The sequence below is a fragment of the Physella acuta genome, unplaced genomic scaffold, assembly GCF_028476545.2.
Source record: "Physella acuta isolate Inbredline_101_S28 unplaced genomic scaffold, ASM2847654v3 ptg000554l, whole genome shotgun sequence".
Taxonomy (NCBI): Eukaryota; Metazoa; Mollusca; class Gastropoda; family Physidae; genus Physella; species Physella acuta.
The window spans coordinates 205,495-224,067 of NW_026732073.1; the positions used below are offsets into that span (position 1 = coordinate 205,495).

General features: G+C 30.1%; 1 protein-coding gene across 1 annotated transcript in view; it reads right to left on the reverse strand.

Moving 5' to 3' along the window:
- The window catches only part of LOC131946336 (lipoxygenase homology domain-containing protein 1), a 43,540-nt gene extending 25,080 nt beyond the window's left edge, over window positions 1-18,460 (reverse strand). Inside the window, exons 1-23 of the mRNA XM_059307028.1 lie at window positions 18,339-18,460; window positions 16,673-16,995; window positions 16,275-16,501; window positions 15,920-16,165; window positions 15,501-15,741; window positions 15,209-15,372; window positions 14,936-15,025; window positions 14,679-14,811; window positions 14,002-14,232; window positions 13,774-13,855; window positions 13,472-13,562; window positions 13,134-13,263; window positions 12,812-12,915; window positions 12,355-12,531; window positions 10,894-11,109; window positions 8,022-8,199; window positions 7,436-7,546; window positions 7,022-7,182; window positions 6,679-6,798; window positions 6,478-6,589; window positions 3,678-3,829; window positions 3,176-3,333; window positions 2,726-2,781 (exon numbers count right to left, since the gene is read on the reverse strand). Coding sequence (XP_059163011.1) covers window positions 2,726-2,781; window positions 3,176-3,333; window positions 3,678-3,829; window positions 6,478-6,589; window positions 6,679-6,798; window positions 7,022-7,182; window positions 7,436-7,546; window positions 8,022-8,199; window positions 10,894-11,109; window positions 12,355-12,531; window positions 12,812-12,915; window positions 13,134-13,263; window positions 13,472-13,562; window positions 13,774-13,855; window positions 14,002-14,232; window positions 14,679-14,811; window positions 14,936-15,025; window positions 15,209-15,372; window positions 15,501-15,741; window positions 15,920-16,165; window positions 16,275-16,501; window positions 16,673-16,886 — 3,394 coding nt within the window. The 5' untranslated portion in view covers window positions 16,887-16,995; window positions 18,339-18,460. The remainder of the gene's footprint in view (window positions 1-2,725; window positions 2,782-3,175; window positions 3,334-3,677; window positions 3,830-6,477; window positions 6,590-6,678; window positions 6,799-7,021; window positions 7,183-7,435; window positions 7,547-8,021; window positions 8,200-10,893; window positions 11,110-12,354; window positions 12,532-12,811; window positions 12,916-13,133; window positions 13,264-13,471; window positions 13,563-13,773; window positions 13,856-14,001; window positions 14,233-14,678; window positions 14,812-14,935; window positions 15,026-15,208; window positions 15,373-15,500; window positions 15,742-15,919; window positions 16,166-16,274; window positions 16,502-16,672; window positions 16,996-18,338) is intronic.
- Between the last annotated feature and the right edge of the window lie 113 nt (window positions 18,461-18,573).

Sequence of the window (18,573 nt, forward strand, 5' to 3'; positions counted from 1 at the left end):
TAATTCATGCAACTTACTACACTCTTACAGTGTATAACAATTTCTTAAGTTAACTATTAGGATGCTAATTAGATGGATAATGAAAGAGATCATAACATGCTTCTGTCATTGAGCAAATGGTTTGTATTTCTGGAATGTTGAACCAAACACAATGAGACAAACAGTAAGGGAAGATAACTCCATGCTTAGAAAATAATGATGCTGGTTTTTAGTGAAAGAATTTCATTTTTCAAAATCTGACAACAAATATCCAAATTACTACGCAAATACAAAACCATTTCTGTTATCAGATATTTTCTAAGCATGAAGCTACAACCATGAGATATAGTTGCCAAAGTAAAACAGTTGACAAAGTCAATACGAAGTTTAAAAATATATATTTTATTTTATGTGACAATCTGTGCATACAGTTTACAATTTGGTGTATACAGTTTAGGAATTGCGTAGTAATTTGACTATCTGCTATCTTACAGAAAACAAGTGCACAAAATTAAATTAAGGCTTAAATAAGAAAAATTGTATTAGAACAATAACTTATACCATAAATTAAAATTTGCCAATTTAAACAAACATCGGTTTTGCTTCAAAGTATTTTGAAAAACATCTTTTAAAATTGGTTTAAATGGTCAAAATATGTGGAAAAAATCTTATTATTAAAGTAAATTTTAAGAAATGAGAAAATCTGGGGGTTTTGGAATGAATAACAAACAAAAATTATCTCCTACAGTAGCTACTTAATTATGTTTACAATTATAACCTTATTTAATTATTTTTATAATTTATAATTATTAACCTTATTTAACAAGTAAAATATAGAATATTAAAAATACCAAAATGCATTTAAAATTATTATTAATTCATAAGACTGTTGAGAAAAGCTTACTTTTCAAAAGTGTATATTCTATACAAACTTTTTGACTAGTTATGTTTCTTATTCCAAAGACTCAATATAAACTAAAAATTGATAACACATTAAATCATATATTAAACAGAAAAAAGACTGAAATTCAAATTTAGTTTAAAGTGTATGTTTGTAATTTTTATTTTTAATTAAAATAATAAAAACCTTTTTAATTAACACAAAATGTATAAGTTGATTTGAAAAAATAGAATATAGTGTTTTAAAATGCATCTGGTAGAGACAAAATCTTTCTAAATTAACAAAAAAAGGTTCAATAAATAAGAATCAAATATTTGTGGTTGTTTCACTTTTTCTCAGATCAACAGAGTTGGGCAACAGAATGTAAGAAAATTGCAGCATCAATCTAGTGCTAGCCATGCATATATTTTTGTTAAAGCAAGTTCATAAAGCATTCATATTTTAAAGTTATTATTACAAAGCCTAGTTTAATTTTAATTAATAAATTAGGTAGATGTATTTTTAAATGTTGCATAAATACCTTGGATTAATGCTCTTTGGTGTAAGTTCAATCTTAACCAAATGAATGATTATTATCAATATTACAATTATAGGAGAGAACATGAAAAATGATTAATTGAAAAGATACCCTATTCTATTGGTAATTTGTTTACAATTTGCATAAAAATGTATAATTTCACCACTCTTAACCTTATAAAATAATGATTGTCCAATAACCTGTTTAAACAATGATTGTCTAATTATTTTCTTATATAATGATTGTAGTACAATCTGTAAATTGATGGTTAAATTATGAATTATTATCTTTAACATACAGTATACAAATCAGACAAAAGTCCAGCAATAAAAGTTACATTTTCAATTCACCTAATACAAAGATAATTTTAAGTCAGATATTTTGATAATTTTCCTCTCAATCTGTTCCTTTTGATAATTAAAAAAAAAAAGAAGACATAAGCTCTGGCCATTATAATATGTTGAATCATGAAAATAAAAAAAGATGTTATGTTTCAAAGAAAAACATTGTAAAAACAAAAGAGTTTTAGCAACTTGACTGTGACAAAATCAACGCAACCGACTGTTTTCTTCTCCATCCACGCCATGATAGTGCTCTAGAACAAACAACAATCAGTAAATAAAATATTGCTGACCGTAGGAAAACTTCCATTTTCACAATCTGAGCTAGGAAAGCAAGTGTACATTTTATGTTTCAAAAACATTGCAGATGGGATTTCAACATGGAATTTGTTTTATAAAGTTACAAAATGTAATTAACAAAATAAAATGATCCATAAAATATTTAAGAACTTTATTTTATGTTGATGACATTTTCTACGAAAAATTATTATTATTCACATCACCATTAAAAAACCCAGTAGATAAAATAGCCCTTATTAATTTCCAAGTTGTTTTAAATAATTAAAAAAATTTTTCATATGGTGCAGTAGATGTAAAAGGTGCGAAAATAATAAATATATAATTAAATAAGCCTACATATATATAAATAACATTATATAAAAAAAAACAACTAAATAACTGAAGTAGCTATAAAAAAAATTATCTTGTAAAAAAATGTTAAAAATAATTAATTAACATGTTTTACATGTCATGATATTGCTTATAAATACATGCATAACATAGTAAATATCATATACAACAGCATGCCCCTAACATGTTCAAGAAGTTGAACATAAATGATTTTCTTTACAAACGAACCCAGCACCATAACAGAACAGAACCAGAAACAGGTAACCAGAAATGATTGTCACTGGATAACCAGATACATGGAATCATGCAAAAAAAAAGTTCAAGAAATGAATTAGTCATAAAAACTAGGTCACATACCCTGAACCATGAGGGTGCGTTCCAACTTCCTGTCCTCCATACCTGAATCAAACCACCTGCAGAGAGTTCAAATTTTAATCAGCAAACAAAAAAAGTCCTTTTTGCATCATTCACAGATTAGGGAATTGTTTTTTTGTGCATTAAATTGTTTTGTGCTAAAAATAAATTTCAGTGAATGTGTGTGAAGGCAATAAATACAAATTTCAACACAGTGACAAATTAAAAATTTAGAGGCAGTTATTGAAAAAACAGAACACTACAGTAGAATTTGAAGCCACAACTCTTTTTTAACTGCTTCTAGATTCTCATTACTTTAAAAACCCAAAAAGTTTGGCTTCACTATTTTTAACAATTTACTTCCAGTAGAACTAAAAAAAATATACCTCCAATTTATAATTTTTTTGTAACTTTTTTCAATGTTTCATTTACAAAAAATCATGACCAACTGACCTTGAACATGGGAAGACAAACTCCATGTTTGCTGTTTTCCCCTCTCTGACCACAACTTTGTCACAGAACCAGCCATCCCCTGGCCTTGTCTCATCATGACCAATTAGCACCTTGCTTAAACTGCCCAGGTGCACCGCCTCGATCTCAAAAGTGTCAGACTGAGGGTGAAAATTAACATGATCAAATACTGTCAACACAATAGCATAATGAATGGCAATTCTATCCACTTTCTGTTAGCTGAATTAAATTTTAATTTAAGTGACATTTTTTCTTAACATTATGTTTTAGTTAAAAAGCAAAGTAATTGGCAACTTCTTGGAGCAGATGAAGTAGAGTTCACCTGGTAATTTTTCTTTGATATATTGAAAAGATTATTTGTGGTTGTCTCAATATGTCCATCCTCTTTTATTTCAAGAATCAAAGTCAGGTAGACTTGGGTGGACTCTATGATGCCACCTGGACACTATTGACGACTGCACTATATAATCAACTCCCTTCTCACCTGCCCACACTGAAAAGGTTTTGGTCTGTTTGACATCCTCAGCTGTCTCTTGCCAGAGTCTCCCAGATCCCCCATCAGGTTGATGAAAATCTGGGCAGACGTGTCAGAGCCAGGGTCTTTTCCAGTGTAGACAGTAACAAAGTACTTCACAACTAGATGAACAAATAATGTGATAAAGTACTTCACAACTAGATGAACAAATAATGTGATAAAGTACTTCACAACTAGATGAACAAATAATGTGATAAAGTACTTCACGACTAGATGAACAAATAATGTGATAAAGTACTTCACAACTAGATGAACAAATAATGTAAAAAAGTACTTCACAACTAGATGAACAAAAAATGTAACAAAATAATTCACAACTAGATGAACAAATAATGTGATAAAGTACTTCACAACTAGATGAACAAACAGGTAACAAAGTACTTCACAACTAGATGAACAAATAATGTAACAAAGTACTTCACAACTAGATGAACAAAAAGGTAACAAAGTACTTCACAACTAGATGAACAAATAATAAACAAAGTATCTCACAACTAGATGAACAAATAATGTAACAAAGTACTTCACAACTAGATGAACAAATAATGTAACAAAGTACTTCACAACTAGATGAACGAATAATGTAAAAAAGTACTTCACAACTAGATGAACAAACAGGTAACAAAGTACTTCACAACTAGATGAACAAATAATAAACAAAGTATCTCACAACTAGATGAACAAAAAGGTAACAAAGTACTTCACAACTAGATGAACAAATAATAAACAAAGTATCTCACAACTAGATGAACAAATAATGTAACAAAGTACTTCACAACTAGATGAACAAATAATGTAACAAAGTACTTCACAACTAGATGAACGAATAATGTAAAAAAGTACTTCACAACTAGATGAACAAACAGGTTACAAAGTACTTCACAACTAGATGAACAAATAATGTAACAAAGTACTTCACAACTAGATGAACAAAAAGGTAACAAAGTACTTCACAACTAGATGAACAAATAATGTAACAAAGTACTTCACAACTAGATGAACAAATAATGTAAAAAAGTACTTCACAACTAGATGAACAAAAAATGTAACAAAGTACTTCACAACTAGATGAACAAAAAGGTAACAAAGTACTTCACAACTAGATGAACAAATAATGTAACAAAGTACTTCACAACTAGATGAACAAATAATGTAAAAAAGTACTTCACAACTAGATGAACAAAAAATGTAACAAAGTACTTCACAACTAGATGAACAAATAATGTAACAAAGTACTTCACAACTAGATGAACAAAAAGGTAACAAAGTACTTCACAACTAGATGAACAAAAAGGTAACAAAGTACTTCACAACTAGATGAACAAATAATAAACAAAGTATTTCACAACTAGATGAACAAATAATGTAACAAAGTACTTCACAACTAGATGAACAAATAATGTAACAAAGTACTTCACAACTAGATGAACAAAAAGGTAACAAAGTACTTCACAACTAGATGAACAAAGAGGTAACAAAGTACTTCACAACTAGATGAACAAAAAGGTAACAAAGTACTTCACTACTATATGAACAAATAATGTGATAAAGTACTTTACAAATAGATGAACAAATAATGTAATAAAGTACTTCACAACTAGATGAACAAATAATGTAATAAAGTACTTCACAACTAGAGGAACAAATAATGTGATAAAGTACTTCACAACTAGATGAACAAATAATGTAACAAAGTACTTCACAACTAGATGAACGAATAATGTAACAAAGTACTTCACAACTAGATGAACGAATAATGTAAAAAAGTACTTCACAACTAGATGAACAAACAGGTAACAAAGTACTTCACAACTAGATGAACAAATAATGTAACAAAGTACTTCACAACTAGATGAACAGAAAGGTAACAAAGTACTTCACAACTAGATGAACAAATAATGTAACAAAGTACTTCACAACTAGATGAACAAATAATGTAAAAAAGTACTTCACAACTAGATGAACAAAAAATGTAACAAAGTACTTCACAACTAGATGAACAAATAATGTAACAAAGTACTTCACAACTAGATGAACAAAAAGGTAACAAAGTACTTCACAACTAGATGAACAAAAAGGTAACAAAGTACTTCACAACTAGATGAACAAATAATAAACAAAGTATTTCACAACTAGATGAACAAATAATGTAACAAAGTACTTCACAACTAGATGAACAAATAATGTAACAAAGTACTTCACAACTAGATGAACAAAAAGGTAACAAAGTACTTCACTACTATATGAACAAATAATGTGATAAAGTACTTTACAAATAGATGAACAAATAATGTAATAAAGTACTTCACAACTAGATGAACAAATAATGTAATAAAGTACTTCACAACTAGAGGAACAAATAATGTGATAAAGTACTTCACAACTAGATGAACAAATAATGTGACAAAGTACTTCACAACTAGATGAACAATGTTATAAAGTATTTCACAACTACATTAAAGAATAAAGAGATAATACACAGTATAAGAAAATAACAAAAACAAGTTTATAAAACTACATTTACAATTTTTTTATGAGTGCATACTAGTTTCAATAATTAGTTCAAAAGTTTGGAAAGTAAAAGAAAATAGGTCATATTTACAAAGGCTAAAAATTATACAAACTACACAAGTTTTATTGGCACATTATGTCACTCAGAAGCATGCAAATATTTATACTCAACTATACGTAGCCAATCTATTATTGAACCTAGTTATCTTACAGGTAAAAGATGACAGATAAAGCTTACCTGGCAAACTATCTTGCTCACGCCCCTCATAGACAACAGGAAGCTCACGGACAAGGTCCTGGTCATCTTTCTCTCTAGACAACCACCGATCAAAGTTGAAATTAAACTTTTCCTGTTAGAGAGTTCATGGGGACAGTTATTTATAGCCACTCAAAACAGAGTCACAAGACACAGATATAAAAACTTCATGTAAAAAATTACCTGTGTCTTCATGTCTGTGAGGGTGAGTTTTTGCACTTTCCAGGACGGGTCCCTGTTTTGACTACGAGGTAACAGCTCCAGTCTTAGTTTACGAAGTTTTCCAATCTTTGACAGATTAATCTGTAAAGAAAAATTGAGTTGAAAAAGGTTCACAGTTAAGCAAGTACTCTGTTGTTATATTTTATTTTCTCCTTCAAACTGACTTCAATGGCGGGAAAGGTGTAACTCGGTGTGAATCACACCCACCTCCTCCCCCTGATCGTGACACTACTGACCAGCATTCATCCAAAAACAAAGGTGTTATTGGCAAAAAATTAGAAAAAAAAATAAAGTGATTAATAACCTTAAACTCGTCTGTACTTCCTGTTCTAAATAAGGGCCCATTCTCATGAGGGCTGGTTAACATAATTGGTCCAGTGGACCCCCTGTCACCAAACACAACCACTGTGATCATCCCTTGCTCCAGGCTCTCTGCTGTACTGACCAGAACACGGAAATCTCCATCTGTGAAAACAATTTTTATTTTCTTTGAGAATATTTTCAATTACATAATTACAAAATTTATTTTCTTTGAGAATATTTTCAACTACATAATTACAAAATTTATTTTCTTTGAGAATATTTTCAACTACATAATTACAAAATTTATTTTCTTTGAGAATATTTTCAATTACATATGGAAAAAATCAAGTGTAAAAAAAAATACAGCAGTGAAAAAGTAGAGACTTTTTGACTCAACATTTTTAAAAGAACTAACCTTCGACCTCTTGTTTGGGTTTTCTTCTTGAGTCAGGTACATCCTCATACCCAGGCCTCTCAGACATTGGAGTTAGTTTTTCATTAGTCAGCTGCTCTTTGGGTATTCCAACTGCAAATGAATAAAATCTATGTACATAAAAGAACTCTCAAACCTTTGGCTCGCCAACCTACTTGATTCAACAAATAAAATGAGCTGTGTTTATTGGATCGGGGTTAGTTTATTATATTAAACATTATGAAAATATGATCTGTTAAAAAAGGTAAAGAATGAAAGGTTTCAGCAGCAAAACAAGATGGATTTCAACAACATGATTCCCTTTTGGTACCAGGCATGTGTACAAATATTAGTAAAACAATAATACTTAAAAATATACAATTCAAATAATGAAATTATCTGATGGGAATATATTTTTTAAATTTGGAAAAATGATTACAAAATACAAATAACCTCTTTTTATTGGTAGTGGAGGATAAAACTGCCACATAATTAAAATAAAAATAAATATATCTTCTTTCAGTCTAAATGTGTAACCATAGTAGAAATATTAAACATTGAAATGAGAGATCAGACATGATCCACTTACATTCTATGACCTCAGGGAAGACCTGAATGTTATTGTTGCCACTGTCAACAGTTGGACGGACGTCTCCCCGCGGGGTGAATCCCATGAACATACCACGCTGTCTGTTGGACTGCAGTGTGAAATATCCTTTGTTTTTGTGTTTCCCGACCAGAAAGTGGGAGTCCTCATTACGAGATCCCTAAAAGTAGTGATAGAAAGGTTACAGTTTGCTGATATTTTATTTGGTTAACTATGATATAGAATACTAAATTTTAAGTTTTAAGATCGGCAAATTTGTGACACCCAAGAGTGGTATCCATTAGAGTATCAATTTTATTCTAATAAACCTTCCCTAATTATCAATCTATAATAAAGATAAATAAATTATATCCTTTTAAAAAAATATATTAAATATTCATAACCAAGATAAATTTAAATTAGTTTTAAAAATTAAGAAATTAGAGTTTTCATTTCAATTAAATACTGAAACTTAGTTGAGTAATACCACATCAATGTTTAAATTACCTACATTACTTGTAAAAAAAATAACTCATTGCCTAACCATTTGGATTGGTATTGTTAAGTGATTGTGCATATATCATTAAATATGAAGAAGGTGGGGTGGTGGCATAGATTCATGTGAAGTAACACGACCTTTATTTTTAATTTTAAATTTTTTTTTGCTGTTTAGAATGGTTGGATGAATAGGTTGACACAACTGTCTTACATGTTTTATTTGAAACATAAAAATGCTTATAGACTGTTATCAACAATAATGTAATGAGCTGTTTTCTCTTTAATGATATTATTTCAATAATTTCTTATGTTTTTACAGAATTGTCAAGTTACTTTTAAAGGTGAGCTGGTTTCAACATACGTCATATAACAGGGGTTGTGGGCTTATGAAACATTATATAACATTATATGGGATTGCATGGTGGGTAAAAAATGTAACATGTTTTTTATGTAATATATGCACAATCTTTTAAAAAATAACCACATCACCCAATTTCAGTAAATCTTTTTTAAAAAATCAGTTGTAAGTAACAAAAACATTAAGGGCAGATTATTAAAGCAAGATATCTCTGCCCCAGGGTAAGAAGAAGCCCCATTCACCACAGCTGGTTAACATTTCAATTAACCTTTGAAGCCAGATCAACCCATTCATGTCCTTCTGTTGTATACAACCCCACTCAATTAAAACACATTTAAAGGCTGAACGAAAATGTTATTATTCTCAAAAGTGAAAGGTGAAAAAAAATTGCACTGAGAAAACCTGTGATAAATACAATATGTAAAGAACCAGAGCTCTTTTATGTCAATGGAAAAAAAATCAATGCCATTGAAAAAGAAATCAATGTAGTCATTCATGCAGAAATTAGTGCTTTGAGTTTTTCTATATAGATTTTTTGTGAGGAACTAGGACATGCATTGTGGAATTTTGATTAATCTATTCAAACTTAGGATATGAAGAAATAATATAGGTAGCTTAGGTTTTAAAAGGATAGGCTAATCCAGGAGCAGTCATGCTTAACTATAACTCTATTTCACTATGAGTGCCCACAATTTCTTCGTGAACATTAAATGATGTCAAATAAAAACATGACAAAATTAAAAAGTAAATTTAAAGTACATTTTTAAAAGCACAGTAAATATTCTTTTCTGTGCTTTCAAATTTATTTTTAAAAAATTCTGTAAATTAAATGTAATTATGTAGCAAATATTGTGCAATAAAAAACAAGGACACAATTAAAATCATTACTTAATAACTTCAAAAGCTATCAAACAGGTACATAAAGTAACTGTTCCTTAAAATCTAAATGATAGTTTAGGCTTGCTTTCAAAATGAAAATAGTTCTTAAAGTATGAAAGTATAACACAATAATTACAAAAAAAAAAAAAAAAAAAAACAACCAACAAGAAACAATTTTTCAGCTACAACCAACATCAATCAATTAAAAAAGCCAATGAGTTAGTGCTCATGCAGGAAAGTGTTAATGTGACAACTAAAACTGATAGAAACCAACCATGTTGCTTGTTGACAACAAGATCCTACAGTTGAAATAAACAAATCAAATAAATAAATTATAATGGTTATACAGAAATAAAGTATTAGTAACAAAAATAAAAGATCAAAGGTAAAATTAACTTTACACAAATAGAAATTAAATTTCTTGTCCAATCTATGAGAGACAGCTAAAACCACCACTAGCATTACACATCTTTTTAGAAACTTCATATATAAAACTAAATATATTGTATAGTTAAAATAGATTAACTGTATTTAATCTGCCTTAGGGATTGTTAGGTCCAAAAGGTAGTTTTCTTATTTTTTAGTTGAAATAAATCCTGAAAGTAGGACTTAAATTGTTAATTTCCTTGTAGCAAATCTTGAAAATGAGATGTTTTTGAAAAGTTAACACATGAAACGAATATGTACATTAAATTTGAGATATTCAAAATGATAAAAACATCATCAATTAAATAAATATAAAAGTATAATTCAAAGATAGAAAGTATTAATTAAAGCTACTGAGAACAATAGGAACTAAATTAAATAGACCAAACATTTATGTTATTCCAATTATTTTATAGCATAAAAATTAAGTTCTAACATCAGCTGTGGCAAAAAAAAAAATCTTTAAAATACTAATAAAGTTGTACCAATAAAAGTAAAGTAATAATAAAATTAGTGTCATGAAAATATATTTAGTAAAAGTTTTGTTTAATGTTATTCTACTTTTTATAATACTATAAATAAAATTTGACTAGATTGTAGTTACCTATCAAAAATAAAGCATAAGGAGACAAAATAATATTTATAAGCAATAAAAAAATAATTTTAATAGACTAGCATCTCTAAGACCAACTATTAATAATGCTGCCTACTTACATTACAGTCGAATTTCCCATCTTTCATCCTGAGGTAAAATCCAGGATAAATCATACTCTCAAACATGCGTATTCGACCCTGGTCAACTTTGTGAACCCTGAAATGTGCAGCACGGTTGCAGCGTCCAGTGGCATAGACAGATTTGTCGTGATCTACGCTGATGGCTTGAGTGTTTGAAGTGCGGAGCATGATAATCCCTTTGTGACGCAGAATACCCTAGAACAGATAGAAAAGAACAGTTAAAATAATCAATGACTCGGGTTTCTTTCAGAAATTTATTCTTTGGGAAGACACTTGAAACTTCCAGGGATGGTGTCATAAAGGTTAAAATATATATTTTTCTAAATTAACTATACATTTTTTAATTTTGTCTAGGAGAGAAGTGAACTTACCAGAAAGAAACCCTATTACTAAAATCTAATTATTAATAATTATCATAACATATATATATATATATATATATGTGATGACGCAAGGTTGCGTCGGAGAGCTCAGGTAGATAGCAGAAACAGGCTATAGCGAGTTGGTCAGAGAGAGACCAATAAAAATAAGGGAACTGACCGGTCACGTGGGACGGACAGCTGACCACTGAGGCGTGGGTCAGTAGAGAGATAGGCCGGCAGTTGATAGGTAGCTAGCGAAGAGTTGAGAAGGTGTTAGGTTGTAGAATGGAGCAGACGTAGTTATGTAGAGAACAGTCAGTTAGTGTTAGGATTGGTCATGGGATTGCGTAGTTATAAGTATAGTGAACAGTTAGTAGTACAAGTAAACAGTAGAGAGTATAGAATAGGCTAGTTAGGTAGAAACTTGATTATATACATTTGAATAAAGAACTTTGTATTTGGAACTTGAACTGTGTGTTAATTGGATTCGTGACGCCCTCTTAAAAATCCCCACCCTCACAACTGGTGCAACAAGAAGAACCTCAAACAAAGATCTATTCGTACCATCACAATATATATATATATATATATATATATATATATATATATATATATATATATATATATATATATATATATATATATATATATATATATATATATATATATATATATATCTATATATCTATCTATATATATATATATATATATATATATATATATATATATATTTATATATATATATATATATATATATATAAGCGTATATGAGTATAGTTCATGGTAATGTTAATTATAAAGGTTAAGTCTACTTTAAATTGTCTGTTTAGAGTAATATATACATATACATATATATATATATATATATATATATATATATATATATATATATATATATATATATATATATATATATATATATATATTTATATATATATATATATATATATATAAGCGTATATGAGTATAGTTCATGGTAATGTTAATTATAAAGGTTAAGTCTACTTTAAATTGTCTGTTTAGAGTAATATATACATGAGAACTTATACTACCTAAAAGTCTATTTAGTGTTTAGTACCTTAGCATACACATGAAACCTTTTAGCAGGATCTTTGTCGAGTGTTGACCTAGGATCACCCAGCTTCCCATTCTCCTGTATTGTGATAAACTGCAACGGAGATTTGGCGGCTTCTATCATAACTGTGCGATCTGATTGGACATGAAGGCGGAACTCACACTGTGGCCCTCCTCTACCCTTTAAGTGACCAGAGAGTTAAAAACAGAGGATTAGAGGATTAGAATTATCTTGTAATGACCACTTTGAAACATTATGTGACAAATAACCAGGAAAATATTTCTCCAATAAAAAAAAAACAATGCCTTGTTTTTCCACCGAAATTTAATTAATTATTGTTAATTTTTTTTTTTAATGATTACTATTTAAATATCTAAATAGCTAAATTAATATCAGCTAAATATAAAGAAAAATTTATACATCAGATATGAAATAAACAGAATTGTTAAAGAAGCTTTACCTGGCCAGAGATTTTGCCTTGATCTACAACCAAATGAAAATTTGGATTTAACAAACTGGCAAAAACCCTAACCATTGGCTTCTTTGAAGACACAATCAGAGTTGCTGTTATAAGACAATAAAATACAGTTAACACGGTGCACTCATCGAAATAAAGGATTTACAACAATAAAAACAAAATATCTACAAAAGTTTAACTTAAATCTTTCATCCGGTTAAGAGTTTTAAAAAAAATCTTTCACATAGAAACATAAATTTTATGGTCAGTTAATGGTTTTAAAAAATAAAAACAAAAATCTGTCACAGAGAAACTGATATCTTACAGCCAGCGAATGAATCTTCTCCCAGGCCATCCACTGTGCCATCAGGCTTTATCCGCAATGCTTTTCCTGTCATCATGGACATCAACATGATCTGGTTCTTGCTCTCAAACTTCCACTTTTCATATTCCCACTAACAAATAGATTTATAGAAAAGCAATGATATTATAACTTAACAATGAGAAACATCATAAATTTAATGTCTCCAACATTATTTACTTATATGTTGTTTAAAAAAATGGTCATTCACTATATGATTATACATCTTATCATTTATTAATAACATTTAAATCTATATATTATGAAGATGAAATTTAAGAATAAAAATTAAAAGCACTTACATTTCTTTTCTCCAAAATATCCTCCATGTAATCATCCTGTACTTTGAGTTCTCTGACAATTTTTCCATCATCTTCCCCAGCATCTAACCATCTAATGAAAACAAAGGTCTTTATTTAAACTGTCAAAATTCTCAACACAAAACACATATGAAAGAAAAGTTATGCATTACATAACCACATGTAACAAACTAGATCTAGCTGTCTGTAATTAGTTTCTTAGGCGTAACTAAGCTCTATAAACATAGTTACCATGTATGGAATACAACACAGTAAATGATAATATATTACTATACTTAACTCACCTTCCACAGTAGAAGTGATAAACTTCATGAGGTTTTGCATCAGGTTCTTGTATACTTAATTTCTCTAAAAACCAACCATCACCTAATTCATTTCAAATAAACAGCAAATATAAAATCAGTTTCCAAGTATACTTTAAAACTAAACTTCTAAAATATTTATATTTCAACTTAATTAAACAAAGTTTACTTTAATGTAAAATCTAGAAATATATATAAACATTCACAGACCTGGAGCCGTCCCATCATGCCCCACTATAACTCTCTTAAGATGGCCCAGAGAAACAGCTTCAATGGTGAAGTGATTGGTTTGTCCCTTGTTGAATGCCAGCTCCTTGTTGGGCATGTACAGCTGGCGGACACCCGAGTCCCCACGATCCCCGTAGATTGTTAGGTAAACATTGGATCTTGTGCCACCATTCCACAGGTCTCCAGTCACAGCAGTCACCTCATATCTTATGACTGGATCAAAATTTTTTATGATGAGGTGTTTAAACTATGTAGCAAAGTTTTAAGTAAGCATCAACAACACAGATTATTCAGATTTTATCAAGTAAAATTTGTATCTAAAAATGTGATCATATAGGCATACAAATTATTATGAAGCATTGAAATATAAAGTTAAAAAGAGTTGAATAATTCATTTCCAAACCATTTAGCAAAGACTCAACATAATGACCTAAAGTTCTTCTTTCGGACCTGATGATCCATAAGGCAGATGAAGTAGAGTTCATCAGTTCTTGAATATGGCATAAGAATGACTGTTTTCAGCACTATGCCTAGCCCCATTTACTTGCCCTAACCTGAAGTCAGGTACCCATCAGAGTTAAATGGACTCAGGGACATTCTTCAGATGTTAGTCCGAGGCTCAAACTTAAGCCTGAAATCTCATAATGACTTATAATTACTTGGAAGATGTGGCTCCCCTTTCCTAAGGGAGGGAATCTCCCTGCTAATTTCATGATCCCCCTCATCACGAGACAGCCACTTATGACAAGGAAAGACAAGAACTTCCTCAGTATCTACATCTTGCATACGAACCTGAAAAATATTTTCAGCTTGATTATGATTTATGTTTTTATTATATTAGAACAGGCAAAAAAAAGAAAACCTGTTTATACTAATGATTAAAAGAAAAAAAAAACAGCATTAAAGAAGGACGTACTTCATCACAAAACCAGCCAGGGCTGTCGCCAGAGTTATCATGGGAAAGCCTTATTTTATAGACTTCACCAATATCTTTACCAACATTTATCTGAAAGTAAAAGTACAGATTTCTTGTAAAAAAATTAAATTAAATAACAGCCTAGGATACAATCAAGAGGAAAGATAACTAATATTAAATAATAAATAAAATCTAATATACATATAATGTTGTTTTTAAAGAGAGTAGAATTTAGATGCAGAGTAATAGCACTTAAAGATTTTACAAACTTACATCAAATTCATCCACCTGGCCAGGTAAGAAACAGGAGTTGTCTGGGAAACCTAATGGTATTGGTCCAGAGTTCCCCTTGTGGCCATACACAGTGATGGTCACCTGTGCAGTTGTTCCGGAGGTGGAGAGCATGTTGGTGGCACACCAAACCTTCCAGTGTCCTCCTGAAGAGTCATAGACATTTCTCATTGAACAAACCAACAATATGTCTAAAATTTTGAAACAAATTTTATTATATTTTAAAAGAGTTAAAAAACTATACACTATCTCTTTTTGCAACAGAAAGACCTACTTGTTTTTCCTAATCTTTCTCTTCTTTTTCTCATTCTGGACACAACGGCATCATTCCGTGCCTCTGGTTGAAAGTCTGCCCTGCTCTGCATATCCACGCGGCTTTGCATGTCCCTCCTGCTATGTATACGTGACTCCCGACCAGTTGGCTCCAACATATAGCCAACCATTTCCCTAAATGGCTCCATACCCGCTGCTATCAACACATCTGGACCATTTATCATTGAAACCAGATTTGTTATCTGAGAATTGAAACCAGATTTGTAAACTGATATATGAAACTAGATTTGTCATCTGATAATTTAAACCAGATTTTTTTTATATGAGGTATGAGCATATTTATTTCTGATTAGAAATCAAAACAACAGTTATAGTTAAAATATTTTAAATAAACAACCATATAAAATAAAACCAACTTACAGCTTTGCCTTCCATGGTATACAACTTTCTTACAGCTAGCCCAAACATCCCACTAAGGTCAGATAAAATCTGCTCAAATGTTTGCGCTGTCCGCCGGTTTATCAAAACCACATGCCGCACTGTGGGGTCACCATTTTTTAACACTGTCAGCTTTTTTGGTTGGGTTCTGTTGTATGCTTCTGCCATTCTTTGATCTCGGGGGATATTCCTCCCAATATACCGGGCTTTGTTTTCAAATTCATATTCCTAATACAATAAAGATTGTTACTATTATTATTCTTTTAATAAAGGCATTTAAGAATAAAATTGATATTTTTGAAGCAATGATCATTGTCATGAAGATAAATAATGATACCTGAAGCAAATGGTTCAACTCTTTAGTTCCACTTGAAGGTTTGTTAAAATGCCAACTAGGTGGAGGAAAAACACTGTTAGGATCTAACCCTCGAGCTTGTGCACGCATAGGTGAACATATGTAACTTTGGTTGTTTTCCAGCATATCAAGTGAAGTTATCATGTCCCTTCCTTGTGGGGTGAAAATACTTCGAACACCAAATGGAAGTTTTACCTTGGCTGACAGTTCTATAAAACAAAGCATCAAGCAGCTAAAAATTAAATTGTATTCAAAATTATATCAAAATGAAATATTAATTTTGCAAAAACACATACTTATTATTTATATATAAAAATTAATTACAAACAATAATTTAAAAATAAAATTAACCACATAAATGTGAAAGACATTCAACTGACCAGAAATAAGAGATTCTATTCTCATGTATCTTTTAGGATGAACACATATCTTAACAGCCTTAAACCTTGTGTCTCCATCTCTATAAAAGAAACAAGTTTTTGCCCTGGTGGGCTCCTGTAAAACTTTTCTGTATGAATCTGGCTGTGCTGAATAGCTCTTGTCGCCTCTATTTTTTTGAGGACTATAGGACCGGCTGCGTTTTTGTCTTGGCATTCTTGAGTCTCTCTTGGAATCTAATTACTGTCCTCTACTTCAGCCGGATGAATCATACATTTGAAGACATAAAAATGATGCACTATCCTACACCAAATGCTTGCACAATCTGAATTTTTTCAATGAAAAAGAGAAATACAGATTAATTAAAAAAAAACACCTCTATAAGCATTTGGCCAATACATATATATATATATGTGTGAATATGTACATGTATACTTTGATGGTTAGTGACTACAGATACAGCTAGGGATCGGTGTGGTCGAGTTGGTAAAGCCCATGGTTGCTAAACCAAAAAGTCTCGAGTTCGAACCCTCGGGCAGATGAGGCTCATTAGCCACTCTTCTACGAGAGACAACTCCAAAATCCAACAACTGCAAGCTTGTAGTTTGTTCTTGGTTGGATAAAGGCTATGGAAGCAAATCCAAAAAGAAAAGCAGGCTGAAATCGAAGTTAATGGCCTCAATGGCGCTGAAAAAAGTCTCGAGTTCAAACCCTCTGGCAGATAAGGTTCGATCCCTTCCAACACTAAAAATTAAGAACGAAGAAGAAGCAGACAGCTGGGAAATGGTCCATCTAATTTAATTTTTGAAAAACATTCAACATAGATTTAGAATATAGTGGTTAATGTTCTGTCTGCTCATTTCGCAATAAACCTTATTTTTATATTAACAACATTTTAAATATTTATTTATTGTTAGCCTAATTGGCCTAATTTTAAAAAAATTCAATTTATTGCTCATTTCATTTTCTATTATTAACCATTTTAACAAAATAATAGATTTAATTCAAAATTTGATTACAAGGCTGAACAAAATAAAAACTTTAATTAGTATCTTATGTACAAAAATTTGTTGAGCATTAGTTTTGTTTCATTTTCAATGTATTATTTTTTAATAAAAATAATAAATATAGATCTAGGCCTATATTAAATTTTTTTAGGCCTAGACCCATTGATTATTAGGTATACCCTAATTATTAAAATTAATTAATAATTATTAATATTTTAATATCAAGATCTAGAATCTTCTAGATTCTATTTAATTTAAATAAATACTAATAGGCCTAAATATTAAATAAATAAATAGGCATAGGCCCTAGGCCTACAACAATATAAAATATTTCTAAAAATGTTATTAGCAATTAATATTATATATAAATAGATCTAGGCCCTAGGCGTAGTAATAGTATTTTAGTAAAATAAATAACTACAAAGTTAACAGACATCCGTCCCAAGCAGTCTCGGCAAACTCAACAAAATAAAAAATCAAAGAGACTAAAGTAATAAATAAATAAAATATAATAAAGTAATATTACTAATAAAGTAAGTTTTTTAGTAAGTCAAATCAAAAAGTGTAGGAAGAAGTAATTTGAGATAAAGTTTGACTAATTACTAATTATAAATCTAAACTTGGATTAAATAAAAATTTAATGAGTCCTAGTCAAAACTACCATGTTTACAAAGTAAGATACATCTTGAAATTAGATCTAGGTCTAGATCTAGATTGTCAAGCTCAGTTCAAACAATATTTGTTTAATTTAAAGTACAGAAAATATTGTCGTTTCCAATCACGTGATATAAACTTCCGAAGATGCTGTTAGAGACGGTAAAAACGACGGTGTGTAAAGAAACGACAGTAATTAAAATTTATTTTAGTAATTGCCATAATTTATCGCTAGGAATCGA